Genomic DNA, 26,840 nt, shown 5'->3' with positions numbered 1-26,840 from the left:
GCTCTTTTGGAGAAATACATATTCTAACTTAGAGAGACCTAGATCAGGTTACTCTACCACACCCAGAAAGTGTCATAACAAGGAAGACAAGTTATTCATTTATACCCATTCATTCATTCATTCATTCATTCATTCATTCACTCATTATTAATGAGTATTTCAAAATGAAAGGAAAATAGAAGGATATCATCAAGGAAAGTGCATAGGCATAAGAGAAAGAGGCATCAAATACTTAACTAAAACAAGAAACCCATTATGGAAAAGACAACGTAAGATAAGAAGTGAGGTAAATGTTAATAATGGAACAAGTAAAACAAGGAGAAAAGTCAAAAAGAGATTCAAACTTTAAATAACCCACAGACTTTAAAAATATATACACATTTCCAGGCAAAGAACTACAGACAGATCATTTGTCTGCACCATTTCAGATAGCATGAATGGTTAAAACTGAGGCAGAGAGAACAGCATATCAACATATGTTCTGAGAACTGACATGATTCTTTTTCTTATTATTTGGTTCAATTTTGGTGAAATTCCCCAGTTTGACTCATGAAGTACTATATTTCTACATATGTATAATCAGAAACCTTGACTCAGAGGGTGGCTATAAAGGCTGAGTTATAAGCTTTCAATTTACTATCTGGATTTTGGATACATTTTTAAAAATTCTCTTTACCTCATTTTTTCATATTTGAGAACTGGATAGTCTAACTCATAGGGTTCATTGAGTAAAAGACAAAATGAGTTACTGGTTGCAAATGCATTGAAGAGGGCCTGTCCTTTAATCAGGCCCTTTTCTCAATAGTTTACAAAAAGTGTAAGAGAAACCAAAAGATGGAGAGAGGTTACAGTTCTCTTTAGAAACACGAGGTTACAGTTCTCTTTAGAAACACGCATCCTTAGGACTTTCATGAGATCACTCACAGGGAGTTGGAAATGAAGAATCTAATACTGGTCATTACAAGGCAGGTTTGACAGACATTCTTTTGGTGTATAAAATCCATCTACGAAATTTAAGGGGTGTAATTTTGAGTGCATTATGTATGTTGGTTATATATGTTTCTTCATCATCGTGAAGGGGACAATTCAGCTTAGAAGTTTAATATGAAGCAATTGAACAGGAAAGAATATGCAGCACAGGGGCAGAGCTTCCAACTGGAATAAACTCTGCTTTCAATCCAGTGCTGGGGGGGGGGGATGAAACAAAACAAAACAAAACACAACACAACAGTGGACAACCATTCAGTTGACATTAGCTACTCTGTTCTATTTAGGCTTAGAGTTTTCAAAATTTACTTTATTTGGGGTTCTTATATGCTTCACCATCTTCTAGCCCACCTACTAGAGTAGGGGAGAAAGAAGTTAACGGAAAGGGGGGTGGACTTGTTTGGAAAGGGGGTTGGACTTGTTTGGTAGTAGTTCTTTGGAGGAATTCCACTCTTTGCTATCAGAACACCAGCAGTCCAGTCCAATAGCAAACAAGTCAGTAACGGCTGCTTGGTCCAACAGAAAGAGCAAGGCCCTGACAAATCAGCACACGTGAGCAGAAGTGGCCAGAGTCAGCCAGAATCCCCTAGTTCTGTGGTGTGTTTCTCTCTACAAAGTGAAGATGAACAAAGACCAGTGAAGAAGCGAGATCAGCGAAGACCAGCGAAGAAATGAAGCGTCGTATAGCATAATAATGCAAGACCCTCCTCTCACAGTTTGTGGGGTTCTGCTTATATTATTTCTAACTATTACTTGCCCCCTCAAGTGTCTGTTTTCAGCAAAATATCACACACCCTCTCACAAGACAGCTTTGAGAAAAACATCATGTGACGAAACTGAGTTGTTAGAGAAACCAGATACTTTCACTTCAGTTCTCAGCTTGGAAGACAGATTATGCACATAGATGCCTGTTGCAGCTGGGTAGAAATCAAAGAAAAAAGTACTTTAAACATACAAAGAAAAGTGAAAGTTAAAGGTATCACACTGAAATCATCATGAAAAGGTAAAGATCAACAACTGTGGACAAACTTAAATGATTATTTGAAAGAATCAATGAGTCGTTAATACATGTGAGTCAATGGTACTTGAACATGGCCTCCAAGAATTGGAAAAGGAAGTCAGTTCTACTGATCACAGAAATAAAACCCACAGTTATGGATGTTTAAGAAACGCTACAGCAAGTCCGTAACTAAAATGATGTCTCTGCATTGAAAAGCCAGAGTGAATGATGCAGGATAACACTTCTGATGGGGACTGACTAATAATAATACCCTTACATACCAGTGTGGAGTCTTCCACCAGCATGTACAGCAGCACAGCCACTGAGCATTGCCACCTCTCTGAGGACCAGAGCTCAGTCACCACCTTCTTGGTTCAGTGATTCTAACAGACTTTTTTCCATCAAATACAATGTTGCTGGTAGTAGAGAAGGCTAAAACTAATGGGAATTGTACCACGCTCAAGAATTTGAAGATATAATTACGCTTCCAGTTTTCTCAAACTAAGCCATTTCACACAATCCCAATCTCTATATCAGGAACATTGACAGTGGGAGCTAACGCTGACTTTAAATAAGAAAAGTAGAGTTCTAGTCTTAAGCAGCAGACACGGAATGTAAGACTAATCTACGCCACCTGTAACTGTATGTATATGGATACGGCGGTGAGAGGGGATTCAACTATCATCCCTTTAGTAAACAGATTCCTGGGGAACTTGAGAACACAGTGGTGTTTGCATCTGAAGCTTTACATTTGGTGAGGGCTTGAAGCTGTTCTTGTAGGTGGCAGGAGAAAGAGTGAGCAACTGAGGGACTAATGAAGCTGGGTTTGTAAAAGTCACAGGGTGATTTCCTCTAACTGGTGAATTAGATGATGGAGATGGCAGAAATGCCTATAGGCAGGAATTGGCAGAAAAGGACGGTTAGCTTTGTGAAGACGGCACAGAGAAGGGCTACAGAAATACTAGACAGAATGCACAGAACAACCTGGGAAACATGGACCCTTCAGTAGACAGGAAATGCACAGGTAGACATGAGGCCGGCGAGCGCCATCACAGAGTTTAAGCATGCATGTCATGAAGGCAAAGGGTTAGAAGAGGTGATGAATTTTGGCCACAAATAAATATGAGAAGTTCACCTGCTCAGAGACAGAGCAGTCTCTAGTGAATAGGGGTCCTTTATGTGTATGTGAGGATACATTATTAGCTAGTTATTAATGTGAAATGTGTTTGGAGCCCTAACATGTTCTTGTCCCATAAACAGGGCAACTGTCTGTATGAATTTGGAGATGATGGATATACGAGATGCTGTATAAGAAAAAGAAAAACTTTATAAGTCAGGATACAAAGACCACAATGTTCACTGCGACCTGAAGGCAAAATGTCCTCTGAGAGCTCAGGTGCCTCAGCCTTGGTCCTGACTGTGAACTTTGGCTTCATTTGGCTTGTCATTTTCTTCTGTCTTATTGCTCTTCTGTTTTGAGTGTGTGTGTGTGTGTGTGTGTGTGTGTGTGTGTGTGTGTGTGTGTGTGAGAGAGAGAGAGAGAGTGTGTGTCTGTGTGTGTGTGTGTGTGTGAGAGAGAGAGAGACAGTGTGTGTGTGTGAGATAGAGAGAGAGAGTGTGTCTCTGTGTGTGTGTATCTGTGTGTGAGAAAGAGAGACAGAGTGTGTGTGTGTGTGTCTGTGTGTGTGTGAGAGAGAGAGTGTGTGTCTCTGTGTGTGTGTCTGTGTGTGAGAGAGAGAGAGACAGAGTGTGTGTGTGTCTGTGTGTGTCTGTGTGTGTGTGAGAGAGTGTGTGTCTGTGTGTGTGAGAGAGTGTGTGTGTGAGAGTGTGTGTGTCTGTGTTGTGTATGAGAGAGAGAGTGTGTGTGTCTGTGTGTATGTGAGAGAGAGAGAGACAGTGTGTGTGTGTGTCTGTGTGTTGTGTGTATGAGAGAGAGAGTGTGTATCTGTGTGTGTGTGAGAGAGAGAGTCTGTGTGTGTGTATGAGAGAGAGAGTGTGTGTCTCTGTGTGTGTGTGTGAGAGAGAGAGAGAGAGACAATGTGTGTGTGTCTGTGTGTTGTGTGTATGAGAGAGAGAGTGTGTATCTGTGTGTGTGTGAGAGAGAGAGAGAGTCTGTGTGTGTTTGAGAGAGAGAGTGTGTGTGTGTGTATGTGTGTGTGAGAGAGAGAGTGTGTGTGTGCGTGTGAGAGTGTCTGTGTGTATATGTGTTTGTGTGTTTGTGTGTGTGTGTGTGTATGTGTGTGTGAGAGAGAGAGTGTGTGTGTGCGTGTGAGAGTGTCTGTGTGTATATGTGTTTGTGTGTTTGTGTGTGTGTGTGTGTGTGTGTGTGAGAGAGAGAGAGAGAGAGAGAGAGAGAGTGAGTGAGATTTTCTTAAAAGAGAGACAGAGTGGCCTAGAGAGTTGGCAAGATTTGGGGAGGAAATGGAAGACGGAATAACGTAATCAAAGTATGTTGTAAGAAAAGAAATTAAATTTTAAAGACTAAAAAAATGAAATTGCAAAAGTCCAATGGTTAAGAACTAAAAATGCCTTTGGGAGTTAGCCACTGCATGGTAGGTAACAGTATCTGATTTCCCCACTTTGTGTACTCTTTGCATTAAAATGGAGGCTGCGCAGACAAATCGTAGCTCCACAGAAGTGGAAACTGCAGACCAAAGGCAGCTCCACAGAGGACATGGTCGTCTACATGCCCTGTGTCTCCATGGAGAAAAAAGGTCTTCTTGTGAATATGCTGATAGAAGTCTCTCTCAGTGGCTATCACAAAGTATTGAGATTCTCCCCATAATACCAGGTTATTATGCTGATGTAGCCTCCTTGAAACTGTAGGCATGCCATGCCCTAGCAGAGTGCATATGACTAAAAAACAAAAAAATATGAGTAAAGTCAGAAGGATAAGTAAATGCAAAGTTGGGTATGAAATGGTGAGCCTTTTGCTCTCTATAAGAAATCCTGCTGTTATGGCAAGAGGTGAAAGCACACTGGAAATTTTACTAGCTAGACTAAGACAAACTGTCATCTGAAACAACATTCAGACGTCAAATATAATTCTGTGAATAATGGCAAGGTATTCACTTCAATAAGAATTATATGGGCAGAACTATTAAGGGAAAACGATGCAGTTCGGTAGACAGAGTGCTTGCCTAACATGTATGAAGTTCTGGCCTCAATCCCTAGCACCACATAAACTTGGCATGGTGACACATGTCTGAAATCCCAGCCCTCTTGAGATGGAGGCAGGAGGGTTAGAAGTTCAAGGTCACTCTCTTCTACACAGAACCTGAAACCAACCTGAGCTATTTATGACCCTGTCTCAAATAAACAAACAGAATTAGTTAAAATTTGCAGGATAGTATATGGAAATGAGTTCAGGAAAGGCTGAAGAGTAGAAATAGAGGTCTGGGCGAGAGGGATCATGTGAGATCTTTGAGACTGTGCCAGTTTAAATTAGAAGAGACACTGGAATAACAAAGATGGCACTATCTTTTTAGAAATCTGAAGAGAGGAAAAGCATTCCCACTGTGCAAGAGGGAGCTGGAGTGTGTTGCCAGCACCAGTCAGAGGGGAAGAGCAGTGACTGTGCAATTCTAAATAAGCAGGTTTTCGTCAGTGATGCTAACTCAGGGAAGAGTTCTTTTGAGTCCCAATCCTTGGTACCGACTCAGCACGTAATTTTCACCATTTAGTTTGCTTCCGTTTTCCAAAGTATAAAAGTATCAAGCTATGGGGAAATACATCTTGACAGAACTCTGCACTAGCTTTGTAAATCACAGTCGACTGAGGAGGACTTGTGCCTACGCCATGAACTTACCTTAGCTTCTTCATTTCCGTCAACAAATTCTGCTTGTATTTTCGTTTTTCCCGTTTCTCAATAACATCGAAGTGCTTTGCTTTCATTTCAGACAAGTCTCGCTTCAGTTTGTCAACTTGAATGATTCCTCTGAGCAGAATGGACCTCTCATTGTTGAGGGAAAGAACTAAAGACTGGTCTGCAGCATTCAGTTTTTTTTCAGCTAGAAACATGGATTTCCGCTCTCTAACCTTTTCCAGGTAGTTGAGTCTCTCCTTCCAGATGTGCCGTAAGCCTTTCTGGATTGTCTCATTATCCTTTTGCATTAGTTTTCTTGCCATAGAAATCTTCTTCCTTAAATTTTCACTAGTGTTGAGCCTAGCTCTTTCCTGGGCAACTTGTGCTGCAGCTGTGGCTGCAAATTTTCTTGCTTCTTCCTCTTGCTGCCTTTGCTCTGAGTAATATTTATCAATATCATTGAACAAGTGGAGATCCATGCCAGCCCTCTGTGAGGCTAGAAAATTTCTCCTTTCCTTCAGCTCCTCATGAGTCTCTCTTTTAACTTGTGGCTTTTGACGAGTGGCAGGGAGTGGCTGGAGATACTCCGGGAAGTAGTCCCATTTTATCTCCTTCAGCATTGCCCGGTACTTGAGTGATCTGGAAGGACATAGAGGGATCTTCATCGCAGATATCCTAAACTTGGTGTCCACTTCCTCATCCTCAGAATCAGATTTCATCTCGTTCTGACCTGTATCAGAGGAGACAGACAGACAGACAGACAGACAGCATGAAAGCTGAGCTTGTTTTCACTTCAGGCACACTGGCGACTACACCAAATGCATTGTGAGGAACTTAATCACCTCAAGCATATTTCCCCAGGTTCCAACTCCTGATATGGGAAATGAAACCCACCGTTACAGCCTCGTCCCATGTAACTGTACCTCATACAATCCCTTGTTCCTTGTATCACTTCTCATGTGAAGCTGACTTGCATAGCCTCAGTAGTACCACTCTCTCTTACGTGTGGTACTCAGAGGATTTATTATTAAGTTACCACTTGCTCCTGCGTGTGGTACTTATTACTGAGTAGACAGCCTCAGACATGGTTTTGTGTACCTGAGACATAATTTTTATATACTCAGTGGTAAGTTTTATAGAGTTAGACATCGTTTGCATATACTTACACAGGGAAATTTATATACAGTTTGCTAAAAAGAAAACCATGAGCAAACAGGCCCTGAGTCAGGCAGCACCAGAGTTATCTGTTCTGTGCTGTGAGCAACTGGATTCCTTAGAGTTTATCATTTACCAACTTGGAGAACGGTCACAGTTCTACTGCTGTGGTTGGCGGTGACAACTTTTTACATTTATTCTCCTGATCTGTTCTTAGTTTTGTGCACTTGCTAAGTTTGTTGGTTGAGGGATCTTGGGCTGGAGGCTTTCCAGGAAATATTACAACTTAACATTACCCCGTGTGTTTCCAACAGTGCTGCAATTAGTTACATTGCGTTTCTAACTGTAGTGAAAACTTGTAGCAGCCATCAAAGTATTTCTCCTCTATTTTAAAAAGGCACAAGAGTCAGCCTCTTTGTCACTGCATGTCAGGATAAGCTGAATCTCACTACTGAACAAAAATGCAGCATCTCATCTCATCCAGGGCCTTTAAACAACACGTGACTCCTCTGCTGTCTTCTCACTTCCTTCTGACCCCTTTACAGACACGAGGACAAAACATCCCAGCTCACGGTGGAGCTGTGGGACAAAGAGTTTCTGGTAATAGAAGCAGCAGCTGCAACACTAATCACACACTAGAGCTGTCCAGCTGGGACTCTGATGAAGCCAAAAATAAACGGGAATCATGCATGGGACCATATCCACTTCTGGGGTATTTGTTATGACAACAAGTCTGACAAATACAATAACAATACTCTGTGGTTCCCATATGTACTCTTTGTAAACCTACTGATGGACAAGAAAACAGACATAACATATACTTGCAAAGCTCAAGAAGGAAAATGTTTCCTGTGCGAGGCTGCCTCCTCTGCTTGAGACGCAGCTCTGTGACTCTAGTGCTGTCTTCAGATCATCCCTGGGAGAGGACTTCCTTAGAGCCTTTAAGTTAAATCGCTCAAACAGATCATAGGAAGTTCACAGAAGCAAAGTTGGCTGCGGAAAAGAACTGGATGCATGACACCAGCAGGTGACAGGAATATAGAAACATTACAGGGATTTTAACTAAAGGCCCAAAGAGATCCTCATGACGAGATCAAGCTGTGTATACTATTAAATAATAAATTACACAAAATAATTAAAATACAATACTTGGGAATACCAACACAAAGGATCCAAAAGGGAAATAAAAAACTGGCAAAAACCAGACAGTAGAGTCCCTGTTGGTGATGGCAGAGCCACCTCCCACTGTCTACTTGGATAGCCCAGCAGCTTGTCTGTACCTGGAGCCCCTCTGCACACACACAGCAGTTCTGTATCTCTGGTCCCTCTACACACACACACGCATGCACACGCGCGTGCGTGCACACACACACACACACACACACACACACACACACACAGCCGTTCTATACCTGTGACCCCTCTGCAGTCACACAGGAGTTCTTCTGTATCTGTGGTCCCTCTGCATGTGCACTCGTATACACACACACACACACACACACACACACACACACACAGAGTAGTTCTTCTATACCTGGTATTCCTCTGAACCAACACAGCCTTACTCCAGAACCTACTCATAACTCTCCATTTACATTCCTTAGCAAGACTCTGGTTTTTTTCATACCTTTTGTACAAAACAAAATAGCCTTTGGTGTTTCCTCATTGGCAGGATGAAGGACGGTGCTAACTTCTAACTGTGGGCCACGTGTCATGGAAAGAAGCTGCCGTATAAATGAATTCTCACTATATACACAAAGACCATATTCACCCATCGCCAGACTTTCAGGGTGCATTTATGGTTGTGTAGAATGCTGTTTCCTTTACTGTCCAGATTCTTTCCATTCTTAAATGCCTTCTCACAGAGCATTTCTCTATAATCAATACACAGTATTGATCCTTAAAACCTGTATCGGGGAGTGAGGTGGTGATAGTCAGGTGAGTGAGGGGAATTGGGAGTGGGAGAGGAACCTCTCAGAGGCAAAGAGGAGGGAGGATGGGTTGAAGAACTCATGGACAGTGGACCAGTAAGAGGGCAACATTAGGAATGTAAATAAGTAAAACAATAAAAAAAATCTTATGACAGTTCCTTCATCATATGGTGGGTCACATGCTACCAATGTCCAAGCACTGGTAATAAAGTGGACAGGGTTCCTTAAGGGTGAATCTTCTTTGATTCGAACTGTACCCTAGTACTTTACATATAAACCTTCTCAGACTCTTGTGTTGTTTCCGCACTGCTGTTGGGAGGAAGGGTGGGCAAATGGAGAGATAGATTTGATTGTCAAGAGTAAAATCACTTGAAGTACTTAAAGCCTTGAACATGGAGTCAGCCTGACCAGCTCCAAATCCTACTGCTACCATCATGGGGTCTAGGAAGGATTTTTAATTCACTAGTTTCCGTGCTTGGACACAACAACGTGCAATTTATATAACTCATTCTTTTATACCCAGTCATGTAAATCTTTTGAGTGCTTGCTTCTGTTGTGAAAATATGCATGGCATCTTTCCAATTTTTATTGTTTTTTTCTGTCAATTATACGGGTTTCTTATGAATTTTATATATCATCCCTTATCCTATATGCAATGCGTAAATGTTTTATCTCATTCCATAAGTTCCTTTGTCTTCTTTTTTGTTATACAGCGAATTGTTAATTTTATGCAGTCTTATTTAACTTGTTATCTGTGTTTTAAATATATATAGAAATAAAATGTTAGTAAGATGCATGTCAAGATTCATGCCTTCTTGTTTTCTCTACAATTGTCGGTGTTTCAGATATTATAATAATTAAGTTGCTATTTCACTGCAAATTTATTCTTGTGAAATGTATTAGAGTTCTTTTTGCAAAAAAAATTAGAGTGTAGATATCCAGCTTTTCCAACACTATTGATTACTAAGCCTGCTTACTCTTTGTTAATTGTTCCAGCATCTCATTTCTTGGCACACACGGCTTTGTTCCTTAGTTTCTTATTCTCTGTCTTTGGTTCATGTCTGTTTTGGTGACAATAGAGTTTTAGGAATTATTTTGACTCTAAATAGTTGTTTTACTTAAGGAAAATTTCTGTTTTATAAGACGAGTCCAAAGTCCTCCTACAAGATTTAGGAGATCATAAAGCTCCACAATAATTGAATATTGTATTTAGGAATAGCCTTAACCAAAGGTAAAAGATATCTCAATCATGAAAATTATGGAACGTTAACATAAGTAACCTGAAATATCTGATGTTGATCTTACTGATAACTCATGCGAGACCAGCTTTCTCATGGATTTATGCTGTGACTCGTCCATATCTCAGCTCTGCTAATGGCATCGGGAGTTCCCACTGGACCTCAGTGAGAGTATCAGGACGGAAGAGACCGTGGTCACGTTTAGTTGAGGAGGTGGCATGGGAGATCTCCCATGGACACAAATACAAGCTGAAGCAGGTGAGAGGCTCCTGTGGTGGTTTCCACGACTCCTCTACACTACACACAAGTCAACAATGTCACCATCACATTACTGTACACGCAAGTTCAATCCTGTGGAATAGATTGGTGATAACACACATAGCAGCTTCTTTATGGTCTGGAGTGACTCGATGGCAAATAAAATATTTTGATAATATCATCACTCTTCAGACATACAGTTTAGCAGCAGAATTCCTGGCAAGCTCTGAACAACAATATCAATATATATGCTAATGTCCAACCTGAGGACTCTCAGAGGCCTATGCCTAGACAAAGAAGTACAGGCAGTAATCCCTGTTGAGAAAGGAAGAATTAGACTCTCTCTGGCATGAGTTCCCTAATTGTCTATCCAGTATAAAGAGGTCAGTCCTGAAATGATATACACACAAAAAAGAGATGCAGCAGGCTGTATTTGTGTGTGTGTGTGTGTGTGTGTGTGTGTGTGTGTGTGTGTGTGTGAAATAATAAAATAGAATCCAAATTGAGAGGGAAACAATTGGGAAACATGGAAAAATGGGAGGGACTGGAGACTAGGGACAAAATTAAGTAATTATATTTTAATTAAAATTACATTTAAAATGTTTTGATAATATTAGATTTCAAATTAGTGTTCTATTTTTTGAATTAATGGAATGATAATAAATACACTCCCAGGCAAATGGGCTAAAGGTTACCTGTCTCTGTATGCGAAGGGAACAAGAGCAGCAGTGGCCCAACCTTTGGATGTGAAGGGCGCTGACATAAAATAATGTGGACTGTCATGTTACGGTGCAAGGAAGCAGAGGAGAATGGCATTAGTGCATTTTTGTTCTGCGTGTCTGGCCCAGCCTGAGTGCAGAGAAACGCCTAGAGATACAATGGCGCACATTTTCCAGACACTGCTTGACACTGCTTTTGAAAGAGCCTTTTATCCAGCTTACTGCATCATGAAGAATATGGTCATGTCGTTTAATTTAACCCTCTTCATTCATATAGTATTTTTTTCAATTTAGGGGAAAAAGAATTGGCATTTGAAATGCTGGCTTAGAAATAATAGCTACTTTGGTGATTTAAATAGTAGTCCAGACACTACACACACATAGACACATGCACACACACACACACACACACACACACACACACACACACACACACACACACAGATATTGGAGTAATTTCTAGCTAGGTTGAGACACGACAAGAGTGTAAAATATTATGGTGGAAAATTAAGCACATCTATTGATGGCCCCAAAACTGTATTTTTTCATAGCTCTTTAACATCCACCAAATATGAATATTTTTCTCATTCTCTGGCTATAGCTATCAGCTTTAACAAAGTGTGATTTTTGACCAAGTAACTAAAATGGAAAACTTTCCTGTGTATAAGTTATGTCTGATTTGTGGTTCTTGTTGTTGTTGTGGTTGTGGTTGTGGTTGCTGCTGCTGCTGTTGGGGCTGTTATTGTTGTTGTTGCTGTTGAGGACCTCATGAAGGAGCACAGGTCATCAGCCCAGCAAGCTCTCCTTGGATAAAGTAAAGGCCATCAAGGGCTGCTGTTCCAGCCAAGGGGACATGAGGCTCAGGCATCATGGAAGGAACAGACACAGCCCTCCAGGCCTGAAAATAGGAACCAGACAGTTGCAAAGAAACGTTTCCTAGCTTATCACATTCATGATTCAAATATGATGGGAACATTTTGTTCATTTCTTGGGATTTTTTACCTGAATAAGAAGCCTAAACCAGTATCCATAAGCCGAAACAACGTTTCTTAACCCTGTTTGGATGGGTAACGAAGGGGCAGTGAGCTAAGCATTGGCATGCCTCTCACTGCCTGTCTGAGAATATGAAGTCATTCCTTACTTTTAACATAGAAATGTAGGCCTAGCACACAGATTTGCCCCTCCCCATGGAACCTAAAAGTTGTCTAAAATGCAAAGAAGTATGAGACAGACCCACCCTCCTCCTTTCTGATATTCAGTCAGAATATGCAAGTAGACAGGTACCAGTTTGAACAGCCTCTGTTTCTGGATTTGGGGTGTCCGTGAGGGTTGTACTCTCTTCTTAAACAATTACCTTCAAGTAATGTTTATAGAAGCACCTCAGAGGCTCAGTGAATCAAGTTCCAAAGTAGAAATAAATAGAAGTGTTAGAAGCTGGACAGAGCCTTCCAAGATCATATATATTCACAGTCTCTTAAAATACCTGGGTGTCTTAATTGCTACCTATTTTGCTACCTGGACCACAGCTAATTATTGTCTTTCTCCTGAGTTATTTATTTCTACTGTTTCATAGTAATTCAGTCTGTTGTATTAATTGTTCTTCTACTTAAATTTTTTTCTGAAGCGGAGCTTGTATATTTAAATCCATGTGGGCATTTATGTAGTCTTTGGTTTCGGGTCTCAGTTTCAGTGGTCTACTAGTATAAATGACATCGATTCCCTCCCCTTGGCAGCCACTTAAAATGTCATGTGACCTCACTGAAGAACTGAACAGGATCCAGCTTCCTAAGATTATTTTGATCGTGTATCCTAATTTTTCTGTCTACCTTAAAGTCACCTATCTACATATTAGCAGGTGCGTGTGTAATTTGTGCACACACGTCACAACCATGACATTCCTACTCAACTCTTTCTAGTTCCTAGTTCTTGTATTTTCTGAAAATTTGGTTTTCTTTTTATTTGAGAATTGCTTGATTACATTGTACATATCTCTCTTTAATCCAAAACTGTCTTGTGTGAACTGTCTATGTGAACCTTAGATAACAAATGTCCACCGACACATACATGGAAAAGGTATATGAAAGTGGAATATTTGTTGTGTTTTGGGTATATTTTTAACAAAGGAGTTAAGTGATCTGTTAATACGTGGATTGTTTCTTGTCTCAAGAAACTTCTCTTGAAGCACGGAAGACAGACGCCACGCGAAACTTCCAATAAGAACTCCCTGAGGAGGACGGGTGCTGATGGCCTAGGGGTTCTATTGGGTGGACAAGGAAGACAGTGTAAGGAAAATGGATGTAAGATATAAGAAGAAGATGGAAAAAGAGAACAACCAGGGCAGGCAGCGATGAATATTCAAGAAGAAAAGAGTCAGGAGGCTTAAGTCAGGAGGCAGAAAATTGCAAAACAGACCCCAATGAGCCAAAGGGAACTGGTAGCAGTTGTAACCAGAGAGACGAAATGAGCTCAGGGGTGGGTAGCACTGTAGGTCCAGCACAGTGTGAGCTGTGCAGCAATGTAAGAGCCGGAGCCATGCGGTGTGCGGCATTTCACTGTGAAGATAACAGATATCGACATGGACCACAAGAGTATGAGAGGGTGACTGGTTAAGAGACCAAATGGCGGTTCAATCTGGGATGATACACACACAGTAAAGCAGCAGAAGGATATAAACGTGTGGAATGCTTCACATAAAGCCAGAGACACTGCTGTTGAATTACATGACATCAGAAAAATAAGCTATCAGCAATTACTAATAGGGTGTAGACTGCATTAATCATTGGGCAGTGATAATATTTTTTGGGGAAAGGAAAATCTGTAGAAAATGTTTGGTAAACTACATTAAAAGTGTGTGATGTGTGGCTGTTCAGCACAGTGTATAGTGTCCATACTTAAGCATGTACACAAGCATTGTACCAATTCAAAATTATAGCCAAATTAACTTCCACAAAGCATATTTAAAGTTTTTATTAATACATTTTCAAAATGACGTCTTCTTATAAGAGGATCTCTTTGAGCCAGCATAAATTTTTTTTCTATTTAGAGATTTTTTTTTCAATAAAACCTGAGGTCAGGAGGTAGCAGCCCAGAAGAACAAGATCAGTTGATCAACAAGCTTCAAAGCAGAGAGGAATCTTCAGCGAGACACTCCCAACCCCAGAAACAAAACGGAAAGCCCTCTGGGAACTGACTTCTGTGATTATTACTGACAGCGTCAAAGGCTGGAAGCACAGGTCATTCCTTCTCCGTTTGCACAGGGTATTTCTGAGATAGTGCTACACATGGTTTTACTCATTCCTAAGTCAACTGTTCTTTTCAGCGATAGGTGTGCTTCTGTACACAAGAGTCAAACAACTGGATGCTACTCTACCTGGTTTTCAGTCATCTTGCTAGGTTTTGGGTCAATGGAGCCCTGGGATACAGAAGCCTGTGTCATTTGAGACTGACGTCACTTGATACTTCTGAATGTATTACAGGTTTACGATACATCTGTGACGTGCCACCTTATTTAAAATCAATGTAGTTATGACATGTCCCTTCACAAATGGATGTGAACTGGTTGCTATTGTTAGCAAACTCTCCTGACTTCTCAGCACAGAGACGTGGCCTGGACGAGTGTGCAGAGGTTACAGCATTGCTGTAAGGGAAGAAAAGGGTGGGGTACGTGAGGGTTGGTGAGGGAATAATGTGAAGGAGCCAGTCGCACCAAGTCCTATCATGTACAGGGTTTCGTTCTGATCTGTGAAGTGTGAAAATGCAATCTACGGTACCGGCCCACACCTCCCATCTTCTGTTTTGTTACCTACAACACAGGGGAGTTTCGGTGATTCCTTCTCCATACCCATACTGGTGGGGACCACAGTAGTGCAGATGGGTTATCTAAACTAGGAACAACGACAAAGTTTACCAAAGTTAAAGCTCCTGAAAATGCTACACTCTGCTCATAGAAGAGCTGTGCTGGGACAGATGTGCACAAGGATAGAAAGTGAGCTGGGTAGATGACTGGTTTACCCTGCTCGGAAACATCTATCCGTCTCTCCCCTCCCCTCCCCCGGTGTGTGTGTGTGTGTGTGTGTGTGTGTGTGTGTGTGTGTGTGTGTGTGCGCAAGGAGGGGTGAGTGTGCAGATGCCAGAGGAGGTAAGACATCTTTGATTCCCTGGAACTGGAGTTAGAGAAAATTGTGGGTCACCCAGAGTGGGTACTTGCAACAGAGCTGGGGGTTTATGCAAAACCAATGTATACTCTTCAATGTCAGGGCATTTGTTCAGTCACCTCAGCCGTCTCCTTCAGAAAATTACCCATTCCGTAGAAGAACTCTCTGAGAGCACCTTTTTCTGCACTATATAACTGAAAAATATTATTCATTATATTCTAAACCCAAATCCAACCCAATTTTCAAATTTATAAATAAGAAACAATGAGCATTAAAACAATAAAAATAGCTTCAACATAAATTTTAAGGACCATCCATATTCATTTGAAGTTAAATTAAACATTTGGGACTTGGTAGCCCACTGGACAGAGTGCTCCCAGATAGTTCCAGAGTTGTGATTTGCTCCTGCTGGTGACAGCCATATCGCACCACCCAAAGCTCATACTCTGTTGGCTTTCAAATGATTTTTATGTGACTTCACCCCATATTGCTCTGGACATATTTAAGTTGACTACTGTGCCCATCGCAACACACACTAGAGCCTGTGTCAGAGGTGAGGTAGTTTGTTTCTGGTATGAGAAAGTTACACTTGAATTCCCTACCTCGGTGGCACTTTCTTTAAAGGTGTTGTTTCCTCCCTAATTGTCTTGGCACTGGTAAACACACACACACACACACACACACACACACACACACACACACACACACACACACCAATCACATACATCACTGAGGTCACTATCCACTTTATGCCAGTTTTCATAAATGTGATGACTCTGAATTTTCAGTACTTGTTCTTTATTTTTCAATTATTTATCAATTTATTTATTCACCTTACATCCCAGTATCAGCCCCCCTCTCCTCTCAGTCTCCCCTCAGATGGCCTCTCCCCCGCCCCTCCCCTTCATCTCTGAGAAGGGGGAGCTCCCCTGGGTATCTCCTCACCCTGGCACATCAAGTCACTGCAGGACTAGGCACATCCTCTTCTACGGAGGACAGTCAAGGCAGTCTAGTTAGAGGAACAGAATTCACTAGTAGGCAACACTTTTAGGGACAGTCCCTGCCCCAGTTGCTGGGGGACCTGCATGTAGACAAATCTGCACACTGCTACATATGTGTGGGGGACCTAGGTCCAGCCCACGCTTGCTCTTTGGTTGATGATTCATTCTCTGGGAACCTCCAAGCATCCAGGTTAGTTGACTTCTGTTGGTTTTCCTGTGCAGCCTCTATCCTCTTCAGGTCTCACAATCCTTCCCCCAACTCTTCTATAAGTCTCCCTGAGCTCCATCTAATGTTTGGCTGTGGGTTTCTGCATCTGTTTCCATCAGCTACTGGGTGGATCCTCTCATCTTTGTCCCTGAACTTGTAAGAAAGACACAAATTGGATCAGAGGTTTTATGAGTGGACTAATGTCCTTATTCCTCCACTGGGTTTCTGCTTTAGTTTTCTTTGCACATAAAAGAGCATGTGGAGTTTGTGCAACAAACTCCACATGCCCAAAGGGATTTCAGAATCAATTATTCTATTTCTAAAAATGATACTAATCATTAGGTTTTTGCCAGGACTGAGCAAATGGACAGACTGCCATGGACACTCACAGATGCTTGCATGGCCATGTGCAAAAGCCTGGTTTGTCATCATCGTGCCATCTCTTTCTACCTTTGTTTTCCTTCCTACCCTATGCTTTCCACAGTTTTGAGAACATGCTTCTAGAATACTTGTACGTATTGTGTATTCCCAGAGGGCTGATTATCAGGAAATATACATCTTTAGCCCTAGTGACAGTTTTGGCAACATGTTTGGGATACTATTAAAATAGTCACTTGATCCCCCATGACTGATTTTTACTTAGAATTCCTTCCTATCAGGATAGTCAGGTGGCATATGAAGTTCTAAAACTCAAGTGTGGTTGGTTTCAAAAACAGACATGGAATGCTTTTATCCAATCAGGCTATCAATTCATGTTTAATTTTATTTCGACATAATTCTTCTTTTATGTCTCACATTCTTTCTCCTTATTTTCCTTCCTTGTTGCCTCTGTTTTCGTGGGTTCACATCTACCTCCCTTCGTCTCTTCACTCCAGTGGTACGTTAGTTACTCTGCCTTCTTCCTCTGTCTATTTACAACAACACCACATTCCTCTTGGCTACAGACTCAGCAATGCATGTTCTATATATGTTGGCTAATTCAGTTGCTCTCTACATCAGTTTTAAAGAATGGCAAGGTTAGTTGTGTATACTGTATTTCACAATTACTGGGGTCATTCTTTCATGGGGAGTTTTTGTGGACTTGGAACAAATATTGGATGTTGCTTGCTCTCAGCATGATACAATCCATCTTTACGTTTCTTCTAGGTAAGTCTCTTATCAGTTGTAGCTTCAGCTCTCCCTGTTAGAAGGTCTGTACTTCCTGTTCAGCCTTCTTGCTTTCCCCCAGTATAAGAATAGGTCATTTCACTGCCTTCTGGTTGCTGTTATTTCTGATAAGCAGTCCCTTATTGATCTCAATAAAATTTGCCAGTAAATGGTGAGCTACATTTCTCTTGCTGTTTTCAACAATAATATTTTATTTGAAATACATTTACATCTCCCTTTTCATTTCTGACTTTGTTAATTTGGATACTGTCTCTGTGCCCTTATCTATCTTTTTTATTTTCTCCAAGAAACAGCTCTTAGTTTTGTTGATTCCTTGCATAGTTTTCTTTGTTTCTCTTTTAATTTTTTTCTTGGATATTTTATGCATTTACATTTCAAATGTTATCTCCTTTCCCTCTCTTCCATACCCTCTCTCCCCTCCCCCTGCTTCTATGAGGATGTTTCAACTCCCACCCACCCATTCCAACCTTAACACCCTAGAATTACCCTACATTGAGGAAATGAGCCTTCACAGGACCAAGGTCTTTTCCTCACATTGATGCTGGACAAGGCCATCCTTTGCTACATATGTGGCTAGAGTCATGGTTCCCTCCATGTGTACTCGTCGGTTGGTGATTTAGTTCCTAAGGACACTGGTGTCCCCTTGTTCAACCCAATGGTTAGCTGCAACCATCTTCATCTGTATCAGTAGGGTTCTGCAGAGCATCTTAGAAGACACCCATATTTGGATCCTGTCAGCAAGCACTTCTTGACATCAGCAATAGTGACTGGGTTTGGTGGCTGCATATGGGATGGCTCCCGAGGTAGGCCAGTCTCTGGATGGCCTTTCCTTCAGTCCCTGCTCCACTCTTTGTGCCCGTATTTGATCCTGTATTTTGTTCCTCTTTCTAAGAAGGAATGAAGCGTTCACAGTTTGCTCTTCCTTTTTCTTGGGCTTCATATACTCTGTGAGTTTTTTTCTTAGATATTCCAAGCTTTTGGGCTAATTTGCTTCTAATTGGTTGATTTCACCTCTGAGTTTGATTATTTCCTGTCATCTATTCCTCTTGAATACGCTTGCTTCTTTTTGTTCCAGATCTTTCATATGTGCTATTAAATTGCTAGTGTATGATCTCTCTAATATCTTTATTAAGGTGCTCAGTGCTATGAATTTTCCTCTCAGCACTGCTTTCATTGTGTCCCATAAATTTGGGTATGCTGTCCCTTCAGTTTTGTTAAATTTTAGAAAGTCTTTCATTTCTTTCGTTATTTCTTCCCTGACAATGTTATCATTGAGTAAAGAGTTATTCAGTTTCCATGAGTATGTAGGCTTTCTGTTGTCTTTATTGTTGTTGAAGAAAAGCCTTAGTCTGTGATGACCTGATAGAATGAATGGGATTATTTCAATTTCTTGTATTGGTTGAGGTTTGTTTTGGGACCAATTATATGGTCAATTTTGGAGAAGGTACAAACAGGTGCTGAGAGAAGGGCATAATCTTCAGTTTTACAGGGAAATGTTCTATAGATATCTGTTAAATCCATTTGGTTTAATAACTTGTTAGATTCACTGTGACTCGTTTTGTTTCTGTTTTGATGATCTGTCCATTGGTGAGAGTGGGGTGTTGAAATCTCCCACTATTATTGTGTGAGATGCAATGTGTCCTTTGAGCTTTAGTGCTTCTTTTACAAATGTGAATTGCCCTTGCATTTGGGCGTAGATGTTCAGAACTGAGAGTTCATCTTGGTGGATTTATCCTTTGATGAGTATAAAATATCGTTCTCCATCGATGTTATTTCTGTTCTCATACAGTGTGCATGATATCTGTCCAATATCTGGCTTTTAGAGTCTCTGTTGAGAACTGTGGTATAATTCTGATAGGTCTGCCTTTATATGTTTCTTCGCCTTTTTCTCTTACCATTTTTTAATGTTCTTTGTCCTGTGTATTTAGTGTTTCTATTATAATGCAATAGGAGGAATTTCTTTTCTGGTCTAATCTATTTGCTGTTCCGTAGGCTTCTTTTATGTTTATGAGCATCTCTTTCTTTATGTTAGGGGAGTTTTCTTCTATGATTTTGTTGTTTTCTGCCCCTTTGCATTGGGAAACCACTCTCTTCTATTTCTATTATTCTTAGTTTTTTTCTATTCACTGTGTCCTGAATTTCCTGTAAGTTACTGGGTTAGGAGCATTTTGCACGTTGTATTTTCTTTGACTGTTGTGTCAACATTCTTTATGTTTTCTTCTAAGACTGAAACTCTCTCTTCTATCTCTTCTAAAATGTTGGTGATGCCTGTATTTGTAATTCCTGATCTGTTTCCTAGGGTTTCCATCTCCAGGATTGCCTCCCTCTGTGATTTCTTTATTGTTCCTCTTTCCATTTTTAGGTCCCGGGCAGATTTGTCCAATTCCTTTCTCCTTTTGATTGTGTTTCCTATATTTTTTAAGGGAATTATGTGTTTTCACTTTAAGGCCTTCTACCTATTTACTTGTGTTCTCTTGTAATCTTTAAGGGAGTTATTTATGTCTACCTTAAGGTCCCCTATAATTTTCATGAGAAGAGATTTTAGGTCAGAATCTTGTCTTTCAGGTGTGTTAGGCTATCCAGGGCTTGCTGTGGTGAGAAAAATGAGTTTTGATTGTGCCAAGTGGCATTGGTGTCTGCTGCTTATGTTCTTGTCTTTGTCTCTCATAATCTGGTTATCTCAGGTGTTAACTGGCCTTACTGTCCCTGATAATTTCTTCTGATATGAGTATAGATGAAGGCATATTAAAAAGTTATCAATATGTATAACTAGAAAATAATACCACAGAACTGCCTTAACTTCACATATGCACATTGCTTTCTTGTTGATCTTTCTTCCTGCCTACACAAGCTTACCTGCCTGTACTTGGAATATGTTCAGTCCACAGTACATGCCATTTCACCTGAAATGTCTGATGCTTGTTCTCACACCATGCCTTTGGTGACCTCGTTTTTGTTGCAGTCATCTTCCATATCATTTTTATAGGGATCATTTATTTTTCATCATAGAATAAATTCCCTGTCTTCAGCTATTTCCTTATATATGTAATGCAACCAGACAAATAAAAAAAACTCTTATTTTACCTAAACCTCACTATTCTCTAAATTCCATTCGATTTGTAAGGATTCTTCATAGGACATACTACCACTTCTAAGTGTTTTATTCACTCATTCATTTATTGGATATTTAGTCATTGGAATGTAAACTTCATAAAAGATATGCATTTGACTGTTTCAGATTCCCTGGATCAGTAGTCCCCAAGAGAGAGAGAATATCACATCTAGCAATGCATACTCTATTATAAATTTGAACTATTTTCAGGTTATTTGTTTGGAGTAAATAATAAACTCACTAAGTGTTGAAAATAAGAGTGACACCACCACAGTGATGCCCAGTAGCTTGCTGTGCTTTACAGCTTAATCCAGAAGCAACTCACATACTTTAGTAACAATCCATCGACTAGAGCTAAAATGTACATTTCTAACCAAATTCTACAAAAGCTGAGACAGTCATAAGAAGGAAATGTTTTAAGCATAAAATGATGACCACTGGTCACCAACAACCTGTTGTTTTCCTTGTCCAAACATTCAACACACTGATGAAAGAAAACTAAGCATGCGACAGTTTGTACGCAGCATCTCCCCATAAGGTTTGGATAACATTTTAATGTAATCCTATTCTTCTGCCATCCGGCCCACCCAACCCTCAGATATGTTGACTATAAAAAATAAGAACAGGGAAATAAATCTCAGGTGCCAGAGGGCACCACAGTAGACTGATGTGTCTAGCACAAGCTGGGTGCTCTCAGATGGGTGTGATTCTCCTCAGGCAAGTAGCTCATCATACCTTCTCTGAGTCCTCTTTGAGCTCTCTGGAATTTCTGTTTTGATCATCAAATCCCCTAGCTACACCTTACTTGGGAACTTAGGAATGTACTTCAAGTGGAAGCTACAACAGCCTCCCTTCTGTGCTTCTTTGTGTATGCTGAAGATTAGAAGCTCCGGTTTAAAGTCTTGAATTAGAATTAGATTCTCTGCTGAAACCATTCCTTATAATGGCAATGTTTGATGTGTTGTATTCTACCAGTTCTTGATGACAGGACATCCTGTTGAGGCATATGTAGTGTTTCAGACCTAAGTTCTTAATCATCATTTTATTGACTTCAAAAAACTCTAGGTAATGAAAAGAAATTCCTAAGAGTTTGTCCCAGAACAGTAGGCCAGAAGTCCACACACTCAACCTAACTTCTTATCCTTTCCACTATTTCCAACTGCACTTGGCGTAGGTTTATTAGACAGTGCTTTAACGTGATAGGAAATAGCTTTCCCCAGCAAATCAGGCCTTGAAATCACCATCCTCACACTTTACTTTGCAAGCCACAGGCTTTCCTATGCTGGTCTTTTCTCCATAGGGTGAATGGCCAATACCAAGTCAAGTACCAAGAAACAAACTTAGTTTTCTGACTTCTTCCTTGAAGCTTCAAAATAGTTGGCATTTCATGGATTACAGGAAAATATTTGACATTCAAAACACATGCTCGCCCTCTTTTGAGCCACTGGCAGCATCTTACTCATTTGTATCAACCGACTACGATGTGACTGTATCTCAGAGTCTGTGTGTGATGCTAATGTCTCATTTACCAGAATGATTCATCCCAAGTCCCATCACACACAAACCCTAAAACTGAAATAGCTCAGGACAATGAAGCTGATCTATATTTAAGAAGCCATGGGTCGGGAGGCCTTCACAGCTATCCAAGTGGAATCTATGTCCTCTGAGCTTTACAAAGAAACCAATAGAATAATCTCCATTATTGTTTTTCACTCTGGATTGATGAGCTCCACTTTTGCTCACAGTCAAGTGGAGAGATTGCTCACATAATTTTCATCTAGCTTTGCAGGAGGTTGGCAATATGAATTATGTGGCAATGTTGCTTAGTTACAAAATAATTCCAAATATAGCCTATTTGATTTCTATGTATTCTATCCCTCTTTGTTGTTGCCAGTAACAGTAATAATGAAGAAATCCGAATTATTATATAGAAGTAAAAAATACAGCACTGTTTTAGTGTTAAATTGCAAAGAAAAAATTTAGTTTTATGTGTACATGCATTCTACTTGTTTACATGAAGTAGCTTAACTCATATTATTTTGTATTCTAATGTTCATAGTTCAAGCAAACAAGTAAGGAAAAAGATTATTAAAATTGTATGTAGACAAGAAGGCTGACATTAGGAAGGTCTGAATGATGCATCTGGAGGAAAAAGGTTGGAGGCATAGAGTGGAAAACAATCCTGAGAGTCATCATTTCAGAGTCTAAGTAGATGTGCAACGAGACAGAACCTGGGATGGAGGAAAATAGGGGGAGAGCAGATTACTGCGAGCACAGGTACTTTGTCAAGGTGACCTTCAAACAATTGACCTATGCACTTATCCTCTGAATAGAATGCTCTCAGAAATAGCATTTATGCAACAGCTGCTGCTTCCTACCAGACTTTGGCTTCTTTTCAGTTGCCTAGGACAAAAAGGTAGTGTGCAGGAATGACAAAAAGTTTCATCCATCCCCAGTCCTAATGAGGGACTGAAGTGTACTGGCATTCACTTCAGATACTTCAGGCTCTATAATGCCAGCTGGGTGTGCCCTTTGAGCACCAAGACAAGGTCCTAGCATCTAATTTCTAACATACTCTTGTTAATAGATTACAACATGCATGATTTACACTAATTTGAATGAAATATGAAATGTGTTTATTAGCTACAATGAAATACAATATTACCTGCAAGTTTTGAGTTATAATTACATAGCATTTTCAAAAAGAAGAACAAATTATTTGATTAGAAAACATTAAAATTCAAATTATTAAAAACATGAATCTATGCTAAGCAATCTACGTACAGATATTGGTTAGTACCTAAATACTTTGTAAATACAAGCACCGTGGATACTATTTACAACACAATCCAGTGGCACTAAGGTCTCACATGTACTGAACTAACTAGCATATTCAGTATATCCAATAGGCTATATGGAATAACACAAAGCACACCCTAATTGCAGTACCGAGAGAAGTGGGAGGGAGGGACTCCCTTCATATGTTTACAGCATTCCCACAAAAACAGGCAGTCTGTCCAAGCACTGCACCATGTTTCTTGATTTAATAGTATTGGTTAAATAGAACTGGCTACAGCCCATTACTGGAGGAATTAGAGGTAGGTGGGTTTGAGGTGACCTGGTTGGGGGAGAGAGACTTGCCGAGGTGGAGGAAGAACAAGAGGAAAGAGGACGCTATCATGAGGGGAGAGGAACAATGAACTCATGGCCAGGAGAAGCAGTGAGTGTCTAGGGTACGACATTGGGGAAGTAGCCAGGCTAGCAGTTAGAAGAATTGATTAGGTGTCATACCCCTAGTAATTGTCAAAATCAAATGAAATAGTCATAGTCTGAGTCTCATTTATTTGTAAGATACTCGGGAATAAGCTTAAATTGGATGTACTACAGAGAAGAGACAAGTATTGAGAATTGTTTCATTTCTTCCTTTATATTCAATTGTAACTTCTTTTCATCAGGGTTCTTAGTTACCAGATGAATACTAGTCCATTACAAAATTAAATTTATTCTTATCAAATTTATGCATATATATGTATTTTTGTAAGGAAAGTAGTATTAAAATTGTTTAAAAATATAAAATAAGGGATCAACACTATAAAGGCTTTACCTGAATACATATTACTTATGCACATAAAGTGATAGAGAAGTTGAAGGCCTAACTCAGTGGTAGAGGACATACAAGAAACAAGGCCTTTTATTCAGTTTCCAGTGTCTCACATCCACAAACAAACCAAAAGCATCACACAAAATAATATAATGAAATCACAATGTATTTAAAATGTTGGAAATTCTTTCATCTGGAAAAAAATGTATGTACATATATTTACATTATATGTGTTTGTGTGTCTCTCTCTGAGTGTAGACCCACATGTATTCCCCAATAAATACACATATGTGTGTGTGTATTAATTTAATACACCAATGTAAAAGAAAATTCTTTCCAAGCACCATACATATTATGTTTCTCAGGGTTCAATAGAGGAACAGAAATTATGGAAGGAATATAAATTAAAGGGGGATTAATTAGGTTGTCTTATTGTCTATGTAGAACAAACATAATTATCTCCAATTGGGAAGGCAGAAAACAGTCATTAGCAGACCTCAGTGCATCAGGCTAGTTGCCTCAGCAGCACCAGTCTAGCATTGAAGACCTGGAGAATTCCTGGGAACTGTTGGTCTTGGATCTGCATCGCAAGCGTAAGTGCGGCAAGTACTAATTAAATGCATTGCAGTAAAAATGGAGATAAACTTGTCAGTTAGAGGAAAGTTATATGGAAAAAGAAACCCAAAGATTCATTCCAGAAGGCTGTCTTCTTACTACAAATAATCTGATAAAAAGAAATCCAGTGGTTTGTCCTCTGCTGCATTACAGTTCCAGGAATACTGACACTCAAAATTAACCTCAAACATATGTTCTCCAAAAGAACACACTTCAATGTGATGTGTGTATGCATTATTTTCAACATTTCAATGAAATGTTGACAAATACTTCATTATTAACTTGCTGGACATTATAAAGCAGATTGACCCTACAAATAGTTACAGAACATTTCACCAAAAACAAAAGAATACACTTTCAGCTCAGCAGCTCATGGAACATTTTCTAAATTTGAAGAGATATTCAGACACATAAGAAAACTGAAATAAACCCTGAATCCCAGGGGACCGAATGAATTAAAGCTGAATATCAGAAACAAAAAGCTTACAATCTCAGGGAAGCTAAACTTGCTACTGAATTAAAAATTGTCAAAACAACTCCTTCCAATCTGCACCTCCACCCGATCCCTTGGCAGAGTGGCATGCCTCTCCCCGAAACTTCACTACATGCTTAGATCTGCCCTAACCTAGGTCTCAAAGGAGGCCATTTCCAGTCTGAGACACGTAGGCCAGTTAACACCAGAGATAACAATATGGAAAAAGGCAAGCACAAGAACATCAGTAACAGAAGCCAATTTAACTTGATACCATCAGAACTCAGTTCTCCTACCACAGCAAGACCTGGATATCCTAACACACCACAAGAGCAAGACTCTGACCTAAAATCCCATTTCATGAAGATAATAGAGGTCTTTAAGGAGGGTATAAATAGTTTCCTTGAATGGATACAGAAAAATGTGGTCCATCTACACAATGGAGTACTACTCAGCTATTAAAAATAATGACTTCATGAAATTCTCAGGCAAATACATGGAACTAGAGAATATCATCCTGAGTGAGGTAACCCAGTCACAAAAGAACACACCTGGTATATACTCACTGATAAGTGGACACTAGTCCAAAAGCTCAGAATACACAAGATTCAATTCACAGACCATTTGAAGCTCAAGAAGAAGGAAGACCAAAATGTGGATGCTTCAGTCCTTCTTAGAGGGGAGAACAAAATACTCACAGGAGGAAATACAGGAACAAAGAGTGGAGAAGGAAAGGCCATCCAGAGACTGCCCTACCTGGGGATCTATCCCATATGCAGCCACCAAACCCAGTCACTATTGCTGATGCCAAAAAGTGCTTGCTGACAGGATATGGATGTTTCCTGAGAGGCTCTGCCAGAGTCTTATTGATACAGATGATGATGCTTGATGCTTGCATCCAATCACTGAACTGAGAATGGGGACCCCAACGAAGGAGTCAGAGAAAGGACTGAATGAGTTGAAGGGGTGTGCAAATCCATAGGAAGAACAACAATATCAACCAACCAACCGGAACCCCAGAGATCTCAGGAACTAAACCACCAATCAAAGAGTACACATGGAGGGACCCATGGCTTCAGCTGCATATGTAGCAAAGGATGGCATTGTCTGGCATCAATAGGAGAAGCCCTTAGTCCTGTGAAGGCTCTTTTCCCCAGTGTAGAGAAATGCCAGGGTGTTGAGGTGGGAGTGGGTAGGTAGGAGAGCTAGCATCCGCATAGAAGGAGAGGGAGGGGGCCTGGGAGAGGAGGAACCAGGAAAGGGGATAACATTTGAAATGAAATACATAAAATATCCAATGAAAATAAATAAATAAAAATACAGGAAAGTACAGGCAAACAGGTAGAAGCCCATAAAGAAGAAACAAATGAGTCTCTTAAAGAAACACAGGGAAATACAATCAAACAGATGAAGGAAT

The 26,840-nt window shown here is 40.2% G+C and overlaps 1 protein-coding gene across 4 annotated transcripts in view; it reads right to left on the bottom strand.

The window, feature by feature from the left end:
• The window catches only part of Lrriq3 (leucine-rich repeats and IQ motif containing 3), a 92,526-nt gene that overhangs the window by 828 nt on the left and 64,858 nt on the right, over nt 1-26,840 (bottom strand). For 3 of the 4 annotated variants that reach the window (NM_001024307.1, XM_039102959.2, XM_063282409.1), the window contains one exon: nt 5,796-6,522. In NM_001024307.1, coding sequence (NP_001019478.1) covers nt 5,796-6,522 — 727 coding nt within the window. Of the gene's footprint in view, nt 1-5,795; nt 6,523-16,028; nt 16,610-26,840 lie in introns of those variants that run through there. The other variant, XM_063282410.1, reaches the window with a different exon arrangement.

The sequence above is a fragment of the Rattus norvegicus genome, chromosome 2 (assembly GCF_036323735.1).
Source record: "Rattus norvegicus strain BN/NHsdMcwi chromosome 2, GRCr8, whole genome shotgun sequence".
Lineage (NCBI taxonomy): Eukaryota > Metazoa > Chordata > Mammalia > Rodentia > Muridae > Rattus > Rattus norvegicus.
Note: the sequence above shows the minus strand (reverse complement) of the source record. Positions and strands in the feature narration are given on the sequence as shown.